The sequence below is a fragment of the Bubalus bubalis genome, chromosome 21 (genome assembly GCF_019923935.1).
Source record: "Bubalus bubalis isolate 160015118507 breed Murrah chromosome 21, NDDB_SH_1, whole genome shotgun sequence".
Taxonomy (NCBI): Eukaryota; Metazoa; Chordata; class Mammalia; order Artiodactyla; family Bovidae; genus Bubalus; species Bubalus bubalis.
The window spans coordinates 44,919,553-44,933,879 of NC_059177.1; the positions used below are offsets into that span (position 1 = coordinate 44,919,553).

Here is a 14,327-nt window from a genome sequence, read left to right on the forward strand (position 1 = left end):
CCCATCAAGGTCTCTAAGTGTTTTATTTAGAGTTAAAATTAATCCTTTAGTGCCTTAGGGGAAAGAGAGAGGCAGAGTCTGTCAAACAAAGCTTGCTGCCACAGGATTTCTGGCATCTCACCATGGGAACGAATCAGTTAGGCGACCTTTGATGTAATTATCTTAAATATGTTAGGGGCTTTGTCAGTATTTGTCTAGAGGGCAAGGAATGCCCAAATTGAGCCCTCGATCACATCCCTCCCCACTGTGAAGAGAAGAGTGGGTCTCAAAGGAGATTTTTACTCCTAAAACATAACATCAGAATAGAAAACAAGATAGCATTTAATTATCTGAATCAGGACTAATGCTACCAGACATTTGGACAATGAGAAATTATGTTAGATGCCTAAAAGTACCTTATCTACGGTTGAGAAACAGACTGTTATTTTTCCCTCTGAATTTTCTCAATAACATGCTGACATAATTTCTTTGCTTCCTTTTACAACTCTTTTCACAAAATGTAAACTTAAGCTTATTTTTTTTTAAATTATGATAATATGATCTAGAAGTCTCATGGTACATGGAAGAAACTTGATACCAGTTCTATTTGTTTTGATATAAACTCTTCTTTCTAAGTAATTTCCATTAATGTTTGTAAATGCATTTGAAGGAATTTCTTTAAGAAAAAGTGGTAGATGGTTTTATACCAACCCTAGCCTATAAGCCTTTTGGGGAAGGTCGTGGATATCACAAATGCCTTTGAGGCAGCAAGAGAAACTAGGGTCCCTTGAAAAAAGCAACTAAATCTTAAATGTTTGCTGGTTATTTTAGTTTAGGATTCCATTCCCTAAAGGTTGGCCATGGACCTCAGTTTGATATACCCCTGAAAGATTTGAAACATCAGCTGGGGCCAACATCACTAGAGTGCCTACGAAGACTGTGGCCTGACTTAACTCTTATATTTGATCAGTTCTACATTTGTTGTCATGAAACACTCTGCAGGGGAGTTTCAGACACAAAGCATTGGCTCAATGCTTTCACCAAGAGTTTAATCTAGAATGTTCCACTTGATTTTTATCATTATAGTCAATGCTGTTTTCCTCTGAAATGTTTTTGTTTAAGCTTTCTCCTGAAGATTTGTTTTGCTTTTCCTTTTTGTGTGAAATGCTTCAAACTACTTCTTCATAGTATGGCATAATGGGGTCCCACTGAGCAGATAGCTAATCAAGTATTTGTTAACCCACTTGATTTTTTGCAAAGGGTGTTTTATAGGTTAAGAAAATGAATGCCTTCTGTGACTTCTGTGGTAGCCGGAAGAGGATGTAATTTTGTTTTTCTTTTAATTCTTGCTTTGCATAAGAGACTTTATTTTTTGACAGATTAGAAGGCCATGTTATATATTCTGCTATAAATTAGTTATCCAGTGTCTGGATATTTGCAATGATGAAGTCTGATCCTCATTTTCACAACTGAAGAAATTGCTCTCAGCTTTGGAAGATAATCTGTCTTGTCTTGGGAGGCTGATAGGCAGGTGGCACCTCACCTGAAGGTGTCCTCATAGTCTTTGATCTTGCGAGGTACAGTGCCCTGTGAGCATCTGAAATGTAAATCTTAAAATAGAAAGCCAGATTGCTCAGGTCCATTTGGTTTTTAACAGTGAAGGAAAAATATCTCATAGGATATAGTCTTCCAACTTACTGGTTCTAGTAAAATCTTTCTGACATAAGTGCTTACCACTTTTCTAATACCTTAGTAATTTCCATTTCAGTTTATTAAATAATAAAAATTTACACAGATAGGAACTTTTTCTATAAATATTCATCCAGAAAAGGGCAGATTGTGCCATTGGGTTCCTGGAATACACCTCTGGTTCATATCAGTGCTTGAGATTATGTGAATGACAGACTGGTTTCTTGCATGTAATAATTAATATAATTGCTTACAGTGTGTGCCAGGTTTTGGGTGGTAATATCAGATAAAAGTCGCTTTATTGTCCTTCATTTGGTTATGAAACCTGCTAATGTAACTTCTGTTGGCTGTATGTTTAAAACTAATGCGTTTCCTTCCTTTTATTCTCTTTTGCTATCCCTTTTCCTTTCTGCTTATCCTCCAAATTGCCGCTTTCACCCTTGCTCCAATCAGCTTGACTCTCAGGTCAGTACTTTCAGTTTTTCTTCTAACCGCCTTTCTCGCCTAAGCTCAATTTATTGCTTGCACTTGTTTAACAAACACTTTTCTGAAATGGTTTTCCTCTGGCAGCTACTTTTTTTTCCCTTCATTTCATGCCATGTCTAAGGAAGGTTTACTTTATGAGAAGACTGTATAGGTGGGAAAAGGTAAAGAAGATGATGAAAATGGATCACTATTGGATTATTTGATACTTTGTCTTCCTGGATTATAAAATCAGTGAAAGAAATCATTGGGAAAGCTCCCAAGTGCATTTCTCCTGAGCAGCTCAGAAAATTAGCTACATGATGTTAAACCTTGGAGCAGTGGAAAAATCAAATGCAGGATGCTAAATTTAACCTAGGAGAACAAAAGATTTGCTCATGACGCAGCAGCTTAAAAGCAAAATTTAATAGTGCAAACCATTCAGACTTTTCGCTTAATAAATCACTGTGTTTTGAAAGATTTATAATACTTTTTGTAAAGTCACTTTTGAAAATTATCAGTGTGTTAGTAACATATTGTACACACATGTTATTTCCTGTTATTGTTTTGGTTATAAACTTTTTAACTTCATTTTTATTAGCCATAAGATATACTTTAATTACCTAGGGCATAGCATATGGAGCCAAATGTAAAACTAGATTCATTGTTGACTGTGTGCACCCCAGTATTAAGAAGCAAAGTGGACATTTTGTTTGAAAATACATCCCGGGTTTGCTTTCTCTAACACAGGGGGCTCAAGTCAATAATTGGTTCTTCTTTAAGTCCAGCAAAACTTTTCCTTTCAATGATACATAATAATATCCAGTGATTTCTTTATCATTCAATCAATGAGTATGCTACAAGATGCTCATTGTATGATCTGGGCTACCTGGACTTTAAAAAAGAGATTTGAATTAAGTATCATAAAGCTTGCCTCTGAAAAGAGAAGCTATATTATTTTCTTTCCAGTATTCGGGCTATGCACCTCTGTATTCTGTCCACTGCTCATCACCTAAGCCAGTAGTGAATAATTCCAAAACTAGGCCTCCTACCCACACACCAGTTCTCCCCACCCACCACCCACTGCCTGCTCCAAACCCAGTGGTGAGGCTCATAGTCCTTGAAACTGAAATCACTGGTCTGCCATTCCCACATACCACACTGGGTGTCCCACAGGAACTGCCTTGAACTTCATCACAGTGAAGGAAGCCCGTTCTTAGTAATTCCCAAAACAAAGATCTAAACAGAGATTAAAGGCATGGCCCTACAGAACTGCTCTCAATGAAAACCTAATGACTGTTAATTCACTTGTTGGTGCCCCTATGTGCAGAAACAGGCATAGTAATGAGAGTAGGGAAGGAGGGCCTTGGCTCCATGGCATCCAAACCCTTCCTCCAAGTTTTGGATTTGCTCATTTAAGAACCTTTAAGCTTTTCTCCTTGCCTGTCTTTTTTGTTTTCTTTCCTTTTGCCTTCCTTTAGCTACCCCTAATCTGCACCTGTTGATATTTAAACCCTTGAGACCAGGGACCCCTTTCATTCTCACACCTCAGGTTCCCAGCCTTCAGATGCTGTCCATAGGTATTTTACTGTGTCTTTTATGTGCAGGAACTGTATTGTGCAGTATTTAGTTTTCTTTTCCTTTTGTGTAGCGAATGAATGTGAACTCAGACTCTCAGAAAATGGGATGCAGGTTTAGGGCTTGGAGAGTTTGTGGGTACTAGGGGTTCTCTGGACAGGGTGTGCTGATTGGGTTTGATAAAATGTGCAGGCCAACTCTACACTACAGTGGGAGAACCACAGTGGTCAACACAAGATTCCAATCGCTTCAACATCATCTAACCTCCTGCCCCAGTGAACACAGTGGAGAAAATGAGCAACTACTATGAACAGTCTGTAGTTATATTTTTAGCAGGAAGACTTGAGCAGCCCTGCTTCTCCGGAAACAAGTCTGTGGAGTCCTTGAAATTTTCTGAGCTTTGACAAGTTTCCAGAGTTAACTTTGCTTTTTCCCAACCCTTTCCAGGTGTATCAGTTAAGACAAAATGAAATGTAACAATTGAATACAGGATCTCTGGCCTTTGTGCTTTCTTTATATAGTGCACAGTTGAGATACCACATATTTGTGTTTGTACATATACATATATATGTGTATACATTTATCATATATATTTTATAAATATCTGATCTTTCTTACTGTAAAAGTATGTAGTCTGCCCTGTGGCTCTTTATCTCCCAATCCAAAGTTTTAAAACGTCACTAACTCTTGGGTCTTGCTATGGACTCTATGAGAAATTCTCCCTTCCATCTATTTTTAAAAAGTGGTCTCATTTCTTTTTCAAACTCTGTGTAGATGCTCGTGCTTAAATTCAGGTAGACAGATGTTAAGTATTCGGTTTGGTAAAATGCAAATGTCATATTCTAAACCTATTTAGGGTCTTGCTCCAGAAAACTCCACTTCTTTCAAGAACCTCTTTACCCACAAACCAGTGGGAAGCTAGAGAAGTTTAGCAAGATCCTGCTTTGTACTCAGGGGTGGGTTTATGTGATGTGTGCTCATTTCTAGGAACTATTTGTGAGATTAGCCTGTGACTTAGGAGAGACGAGATTATCTAGGTAAATATATGTAGCAGTTCACCAAAAAAAGGAAAAGTATCCTTAGGGATTCAGTCCAAAATCCTTCCAGAGAATCAATGAAGTCAAACCAGAAAGTGCAGGCCTCTCCTGGCCTTTCCCAGCTTCCAGTTTGCTATGGATGCTCGGTCAGCTGCTTTATTGTTTGTGACTCTGTATCCCCTCTTGGAGAGGAAATAGCTGTTTTTGGAGTGGGTTTTCTGGGATTCTCATTGCATATGTCTGATGGAGGGGCTGTTGGTGAGGGGCCTTGTGCATCTCCCTGACAAGCAGGCTCGAGCTGATGGCTGGCACCTGGCAGCAGGCGTGAGCTCATTGTTACAATCTCTTCAAACACTTCTATCAAAATAAACTCTTTGTAATGTTTCCCCAGAGTTGAAAATGGTACTCTCAATTCTTCCTTCTTCTTGCAAAAGATTAAGTTCGCTACTCCTGGACCTCAGAGGCCTGTTGCCCAAAGTAATAATGAAAAATACCTTGCCCGGAGAATCCTGCAGTTTGCTCTTTGCTAAGGTCAGTTCTTGGACCCGTTACCTCCACAAAGACAGAATAAATACCTCCTGTGTGCTAGGCAGGGCACTACATGCTGGCCTGGCATTTCAAAGAATACCTGATGAAAAACTGACCAAACTGTTTAGAAATGCTATGTGTTACATTCTTCATTTTTATATTCACAATGCACCTTGATATTAGTAATAACAACAGAAATAGCAGCAGCGGTAATAACTGAACACTAACTAAATGCCAGTACTGATTTAGTCATTTTGAGTAGTATTTACTTCTCATAACAACTGTCATTTCTTGCATATTAGAGAAAAAGAAACTGAAGTTCATAAAATGTAAAGATTTTGCTAAAGTTAATATAGCTAGTAAGCAATGGTATTGGGGTTCCTCTCCAAAAACTAATCCTTTCAGATTTACTTAAAAAAAAAATTTTTTTTTTGGCCACTTCTCCAGTTGCATAGTAAAGACTGTGAGAGGCCGGTAGGAAGTAAACTTGTGCAACTGTGTTTAATCCATGATTTCCCAAATGCCGTGTTCATAGGTTGTATCCCATGAGGCATTTGGGGGGACTACTGTCTGTTAGGCAGCCAGCCTTTTCCTTCATCCTGATTTCATGCCCTCCCTCCCCGTTCTCCCCACATTCCCTATTCTGAGCTGGTTCCTTGTGCACAGATCCTGCCCTGGTAGGGCCACCTGAACTCTCATCTCCTCCCCAAGTGCCTCAGGCAGAGGCAGTTCTCCCTGTCTTGATCTCCTCAGAGCTTTATCGAACCCTTTTCCTTGACCCATGTCATATCCTAGCTTGAATTAGGGTAATCATTGCACTGTGTCTCCCAGTAGACAATGGCCTCTCTGGCACTGCATGAGTCTCCAGCTGCTTGTGGAGCTGTGCCACACACTGGAGGTGGCAGTTCATACTCCTGAATGTTGTTGACTGCATGTCTGTTGAAGAAAGGAACTTCCATTAGCTTTGTCTCACTTCTTCTACCCTTTACGTGGTCCTTACAGAGACTTGCTGGTCAGCTTTTTCAAATAGGATGCTTGCAATTTCAAGAAAAATAAAGACACAAGTAAAAGGGGAGGGAAAAGATCTCTTTCTGAACTTGACCTCATTCTCTCCTTCCCTTCATCCCTCCTTTCTTTGTTCCCTCTTCCCTCCCTCCATATTCCTTTTCTCCCCCTTCCTCTTTTCCTCCATGCACCACACCCCTTCCCCCCCCCCCTCCAACTCCTTTCTAGACTATTCATTAAAAATCCTTCTCCATGCAAGGGTCTATGCTGGGTGTCAAGGATATAGCATGACTCCCTCCCCTCACTGAATTCAAAGACCAGTACTTCCTATAAGGAAGGATTTGGCCACTAAGAAAAATAGTTTGTGCCATTTATACTAATAACTGGAAAAACTAGGTTTCAGGTGTTTTTAAAAATTCCTTTTCCTGTTGGCGTTGAGGAGGTTATCCACAGGTCAGAAAATCATTTCCCTCTTTAAAGCTGCCTTATACTATTGCTGACATTTCTGGTGAAGTGTCAGAAAATTTTATGCCCAAGCAGAACTGGTAGAGAGCCAGAAATCAGTAGATTTTGCTTTGGGTGCAAATATTTTATTGAGGATGGAAAAAAGTTGTTTTCTCTGATTTACAGCTCCTGCAAACATAAAGTGGGATCTATATTTAGAAATGGTTTTGAACCTTTGAGATGTAGCCAGGGATTGGTTCTTGCACCTTTCTGAGCTGGTCTTGGTGGGACTTGCCATGGCTAATGTTTTGCTGAGCCAGCTCCAATTTGTAGAACTAGGGCTTTAAACTCTGTATTATTTTTACTGTTTAACTTCTGCTTAAGTTCTTGCTGTGGCGCTCCATCTGTACCTTCCAGAATAGTGAATAGGATGGAAGGAACGCAATTTGCATTGTAGTGTGAATATTTTATAGTGCAGTGTGTTTCCGAGGTTCCTCGAAATGAGTAAAACCATTCTTAACTTGCAAATCTGTTAAAACAATGACAGCAGGAAAATCAAGAGAGAGTCCTGGATAGGCCTATTAAGTCCTGGCCCCTGAATAAGAGATGTCAAGTTGGTAGAGGTAACGATTCATTTATATTTTTTCAAAATCTTTTTTTTCCCTTTTCCTCCCCCTGCTCCTGGCTTTTGGTTGGTGCTACCATATGGATGAATATCAGCAAATAGTAAATCTCTCAAGATCTGTTAGCCTTTTTTGTAAATGTTGAGAAGGGGAAGGAATTTTAGAAAAATGGTTTCTCAGTATTATTATAAATCACTTTCTAGAAAAATAATATCTTGTTTCCTTTATATGGCTTTTCTTATGAAATGTGAATTCTGTCACTTCATTACCCACAATACCAGCCTGAGCTGTAGAGAAACCTATCCACCTAGTGACTGGAGCTTTCTTCCATATTGGGTAAAGGTGCTTGGACTTTTCACACTGTGTAATGTCACATTTATGTGAAGCCTACATTTTGGGGGAACCTGTTTAAAAATGAATGGGTACTGAGTGTGTTCCTCTGAAGAAACTACTTTGTCGTTGATATATCTAACAAAGGCTTTGGAATTTTCCTTTGAAGATAATTCTGATGATTTCAATATTTCTCAGTCTAAATTTAATTAATACTATATAGTTAAAAATCATTTATAATATTAAAAATATAATAGAATTGTCATCATACTGTCGCTTCAGTCGTTTCCAGCTCTTTGCAACCCCATGGACCGTGTAGCCCGGCAGGCTCCTCTGTCCATGGGATTCTCCAGGCAAGAATACTGGGGTAGGGTTGCTATTTCCTTGTCCAGGGAATCTTCTAGACCCAGTGATCTAACCTGTGTCTCTATGTCTCCTGCATTGGCAGGCAGATCCTTTAACACTAGAGCCACTCTTTGTTTATATAATATTAAATAAACGTGAAAAATAGAATAGAAAAGTAAGGCAGAAATTGGCTGGTTTTTCTAGGGATGCAACTATTTAATGAAGATGGAAAAAAGTTCTTTTTCCTAAATCGCAGCTCCTGCACAAAGTGGGTTATATAGAACCATTTTCAGTAGAAAAACTTGAGAAACTATAGAGTAGGTGGGAAAAATGGGAAAATGGAAACAAATTTCCCATTGAAGAATCTCTTTTTGCTCCTTTTTCAGCCCAGGAACAGTGAGACTTAGGTTTTAACTCCAATTTGCCCATTGATTTTTTTTCTTCCATTTTTTTTCTAATTGGTAACATTGTTAATATAAGTGTTGTCATTATTGGCATGTACAGCTGTGTATACAATAACTTATGCTTTACAATAATTTTTTCAAGGAAAGCTGAAAACGTGTGATTCTCACAGCGTGTTGAAGAACTGTACAATTTCTTGTAAGACCCCACACATAACTGGGAAGATGTAATGTGAATATAAGTAACTCTTGAGACATTTTAATGTGGGGTAAGAGCAGAACTTCATACAGAGAATTGCTTTCCAAAATTCTATTTTATGTCCTAGAAAAATCTATTTAGAAAGTTTTGAGAATGTAATCACCACCTTTCTCAGATGGGAAGGTGAAGTAAGGGAATAGTCTCTCTCTGGTTTTTGGTATTGGTCAACTGGAATATTCCCATGGCTGGACAGATCTCGACGTGATGTGTGAGTTGAAGTGTAAGAGAGTGGTTTTAAATTTAACTTCAGAGTCCTCTGCTATTTAATCATATGTCAGTTTGATGGTTCCAAGGACAGCATGATATGTTGCTCACAGATAATTACTGTGGAGAGAATGAGTTGGTATAATAATGAATAGCTGGAGAATCTTCTGATAACCTGTGATGAGTGGGCCTTGGTGAGAAACACTCACTGGGCAATTGGCACATAGGTGTCCTATCACTTTGGTGAGTGTGGGTGCTCTTCTGCTAGTTTAACATGCAAAGTAGGGGCTTTTTAGGGATTCTTGAGCAGATAAAAAAAGCACTACTCTTCGATTTTACATGTGTTAGCTATCCCGGACCTGCTATTACTTTATGTTAGCATTTCACTCATAATCCAGGTTATCCAAACTGATATTTGTTGTCAGAATATTACATGTAGAAAATTAAATAAACTCGAACCTAAGAAACACATTGGTATTTCTGTGGAATGCCAGACACAAGTCCTCATGTCTTTAAGCTTATCCCCGTGTCTGTAAAATGGAGACAGTTGTATTACAGCTCCTCTCATGAGCTTACGGTCAAGATACATGTTCAATGTGGAGCACAGTCTGGCACAGAGTAGATGTTCATTAAGTGGTGATGGTTGTGGTTGTCATGGTTATGGATATGTTGAAGGTTATCCTGCTTAGAGTAACAGGGAGTTCATGCAAGAGAGAAGTAGAAGATCCTGTCGAGTCAGCTTCCTTTGCTTACCTAGTTGGAAATATCTGAGTTGCTGGGATAAAGACTGTAGACTTTTTTTTCCCATTAGCCACCGAGAGATTTTGAGGGAAAGGTTAAAAACAGCATCATTCTTCTAAATACTGAATGTGTTATTCCTGAGAGATATGAACACCTGAACTAGAAAATGTCATGCTTATTGAAAAGTAATGTATTTATGTGTGTGTGTTTACACACACACACACACACTTATAAGTTAATTGACTCAATGCATGTTTGTCTTATGTAAGGTTGTCTTACATTAGGTTTTTCTTAAACTAGGAAACTAGATAGCCAGGATTTGGCCAAAACCTTTTTATATCCATGCATAAAAGTACAGATACTTAGTTCAGAGGACAGGCCAAGTACCCAACTGTGTTCCTTCATCCATTTATTTTCTTTATTTATTAACTTACGCACTTTCATCAAGTAGTAATTGTATGTCTGCTTTGCTGCAGGTATAACTAAAACAGTTCCTGAAAGTAGCATCTAGAGAGATGGAAGCAAATAGATAGGATTTGTAGTACATTTATGCATGTGCCATAATATAATATATACTATTCTGCACATAAATTTCCTTTATTTTAAACAAAATATCTTTACAGATCTTCTCATATTCATACATAAAAGCTTTCTGTTCCTTTTTACCTCTATATACAGTTCCATTGTACATGTCGCCTCCTAAAGGACTTATAGATTGTTTCAAGTCTTTCCCTTTCATGCAGACTGCTATGATTAATAACTGAGTAGACTTAATTTCCTATATATGTATATATAGGAATATATCTGTAGGATAAATGTATAGATGTGAAATTGTAAGGACAGTACATTTCTAGTTTTGCTACATTTTGCTGGTTGCCTTCTACATAAACCATTTAGTCCTATGAGCAGTATGTAAGATTGCTTTTTTCCCCCCTTACATTAACTCTGTCTATGCCATGTGGTTTGTAAGCTTTTTGATCTCTGTCAGTATGGAAGGTGAACCATGGCATTTAGGTGTATTTTTCATTTGCTTTTATTTTATTACCTGTGACCTTGTTCATCTTTAAGTATGTTAATTATTTGACATATTTATTTGTTGGCCTTTTTCTTATTTATTTGTAGAAGCTCTTTGTATATTACAAAAATGACTCGTTTGTCTGTAATTTGAATTTTAAATGCTCCCCCAGCTACTTTGTCTTTTTTTGTTCTTGTTGTTGTTATGCAGAAATGTTAAGAACATTTTGAGATAGTCAAATGTATTCAGTATTTTATTTAATGTCTTTTGAATTTTGTGTCATAGTTAAACTCTTCCACACAAGAGTATATGAACAATTGTCCTGTGAATTCTTTGGTATTTTTATGGTTTGATTTTCTATATTTAGTCTTCAGACCATCTGGAATTTATCTTACTCTAAGGTATAAAGTATGGATATAACTTTATTTCTTTCTAGGTCAAGTGAAGTTTAAATATCACTTCCTCTGTTTGCCTTTAACTGGAACTAGCCCAGTCCAGGTTAGCTTTGTCTCCTGCAAATTCTTGTAACTTCCCAGTAGAACATGAGGCACAGTCTTAATTCTTGTTCAACGTTTGTCTTTTAGTCTAGAGTGGAACTTCCATCTGGAAAGGACCTGTCTTAATTCATACAATGCCTGTAAAATAGTGGACACTTAATAAATATTTACAGAATGAATTAATAATGTGAGTTGTAAAGATCTGAAGTTATGAGGAGGTAGAAATTATGATTAACCAGAAGCTATGGAAAAGGAATGCAGAAAGGAGTGTGAGTCATTGAGGCTCACATAGAGGGGAAACCAAGTCAACAGGGTGGTGGGAGGTTAGCTAACCCTTGCTATATAGGACAATAAAGCAGCCTTGTATGGAGAGTCACTTGGACCTCAGATGGCTTTTCCGTACCCTGCTCTCCTGCTCTGTGAGATCCAGGCAGAATATCATTTTTTTCTTCTTCTTCTTAGGAAGATTAATTTCTCAGCTTTCCCTTGGTTCAGTGAGACTTACCTACATGATTGAGATGGTTGCAGGATGTAGGGACAAGTGTGAAAACTATGTCAGGAGAAGAACAGAAAATTTTTGTCCAGTCTGTGTTTTAGATGTTTTTTGATAGCTAGGTAGGCCTGTCCCGTAGGCATGTTGGAATGAAAAATCTGGAACTGGAGAGTTGAGGCATTACCCATGGAAGAGTATGGCAAATTCTATATGAATGTCTTGGGCATTCAGAAGAGTAATGACTGGGAAAATTTCTATGAACATGATAGTATTTGTACTGGAACAGAAAAATGGAAAAGATTTTATCAGATAAAGAACTTGGTGAGGAGAATGAGCAAAGACAGAAGAGGCGGGAGGTACAATGCATGCGAATGGGTTTCTGTAACTTAGGCTCTGGAGCAGAGGAGGAAGTGAACAATAAGGGTTTCCCTGGACAGGGAAAACCTTGAATGCTTAGCTAAAGGCTTTGAACTTTATGAGCCTGGGAAGAGCATAGTCAGGTGTATCTTCTAGAATGATTAATTCTGTAGCAACTCTGTTGTGGAAGGGTAGGCAGTAGCCCAAGCTGAAAGAAACCATAGCACTGAAACAAGGTGGTGGCCATAGAGGTTAGGAGGCGGTAGCAGGTTTGAGAGAAGCAAGGTTAATTAATAAAACAAGCAAGCAGATAAAACACAAAAATCAGCAGCCTATATATTTTAACAAGAGCCAACAAGACAGGAAAAACAAGCAGATGAAACCTAGCTACTATCATAGTAGGAAGAAAGTAAAGGTGTGGTGACAGATACTTTGCTCAGGCAGTCTGTGGTTGTACCTGTTGCTGCTATAGCAGCAGAAATAAGAAAAGACTTAGTTGACTACTTATTTGGTGCTAGGCATGGTGCTGTGCATTCTCCAAGGTTTATCTAACATTTTCTTTATAGAAACTCCAACAGTAGATGCCATTTGTGAAATTATTAGTCTCATTTGTGAACTGAGGACAGCAAGGCTCAGAGAAGTTAAGTAACTTGGCTTCTATCACACAGCTATTAGTGGAGCCAGGATTTGAACTCAGCTGTTCTGATTCCAGAACCCAGAATCAATCACTGTGTCCTATTTTGCAGTAAGACTTTTTGTGTTAGGATAAATTGGTTTGGCCCAGGAACTCCGGGTACTATAGGGACCACTCTTTAATGTGCTTCTTTGGGGATGGAAAGCTATTTCTGTAATACAAAGGATTCCAAGCATTGATGAAAACCTCTTATAATGGAAGTTGAGAAGTTGTTTGTTTTGGCAGTTCCAGCAGCCTTTTTTGAGCTGCTGGTCTGAGTCTTCACTCTCTCTTGAGCAGGAATGTGGGATTCCTTTTTTGAACTGAGTTTGAGGTGGCCTGGTGAGTACACTGCCATAGAGGCAACAGCAGCTTTGTAGTTTGGAGACGGTCATCAGCTCTGGACTGGTTTCAAGAAACATGGACAGCAGAAATGGGGAAGACCTCAGACCATCCATCCTCCTGCCTGCTTAAGACAGTTCCTGGTGGGGAATTCTGGGGAAGCAGCCAAGAGAAAAGATGTATTTCCAGGAGGGGTTTTCTGCCTCTTCCAGGAATCATTCTTGGGACAGTGTTTCATGGCCCCACACAGTAAGATCAGAGAATCCCAGCAGCATAAAAGCTGCGAAGAAATGAAGTCCTTTTTTGTGATATATGATGATGTTCCTTTTGGAAAACAAAAGAGCTTTCTGATAGAGAGATGGCCCTCTCTGCAGCACAGTATCTGCGTCTCCCTTGATCTTGTCTCAGACAAGTGGGAGGGTTGGCAGCACATAACAAAGACTAAGAATTCAAACTCGTGAACTAGTTCCCTTGTCCAGGCAGTAATCATTCTATGGAATCATTTCTCCCTCATCATTGTTTTAGGTCAGGGTAGATATCATGCCATCAAAATACAAGGCCTTCCTCCTACAGAGTACAGAATTTTTTTTTTTTAACTTTTAAGCCTTTAACTTTGAAGCTTTAATGACTTCATCTGTATACCTGGTAGAAAGGATCTGTGTTGGCTTCTCAGTTCTTATAGCTGCTGGGGAGAGGAGTATTTCTTCTCTGTTGTTTGTCAGTTTATTTGATTTACCTTCTCATCTCTCACAGACTTTTTACTTTTGTCCAGTCCTCTAAAATGAAGAAGTTTGGGTAGAGTGAATAACATAGCTTTCTTTTCTAAATTTTAAGTGTTATTGACAGATTGTTATTTTATCATTATCATCAACAACTAAAAGACCATTAAAAGTACATTAGACTTTTAAAAGACCCTATATTTTTAACATAATTTGGGGGAAAGATAATTCTCAGTGTCTTTCTTTGAAAACTCTGCTGCCATTCGTTCAGCATGTTCCATGGGCCAGGGTCTATCACTACACAACAGTGACATGAAATATTTTTTTCATTCCACAACAATGCTGTAAGAAGGAGAGTAACAATTTACCATAGGCAGATGAATAAACTGTGGCTTAGTGAGGTCATTTGTAAACTTCTCAAGGTAACTCTGGATTTGAGCCCAGATTATCTCAAGAACAAAGGACATGGGGATACAACCATACATGGATGCTCCCTTATGTGACATAATAAAAACTGTTAAAATGTTTTCATTGTGAAGGTAGTGGGGAACAGGATTGTGTTTTAGAAGGATGCCTACCTTGTGTTTCCAATACAACCACAACTGT

At 38.5% G+C, this 14,327-nt stretch overlaps 1 protein-coding gene across 6 annotated transcripts in view; it reads left to right on the forward strand.

Moving 5' to 3' along the window:
- Positions 1–14,327, forward strand: part of ERC2 (ELKS/RAB6-interacting/CAST family member 2) — a 1,001,125-nt gene that overhangs the window by 503,781 nt on the left and 483,017 nt on the right. For 3 of the 6 annotated variants that reach the window (XM_025272988.3, XM_025272991.3, XM_025272992.3), the window contains one exon: positions 2,122–2,133. The exons of the other annotated variants lie outside the window; for them this stretch is intronic. In XM_025272988.3, the coding sequence (XP_025128773.1) occupies positions 2,122–2,133 (12 nt within the window). The remainder of the gene's footprint in view (positions 1–2,121; positions 2,134–14,327) is intronic. 6 annotated transcript variants of the gene reach the window in all.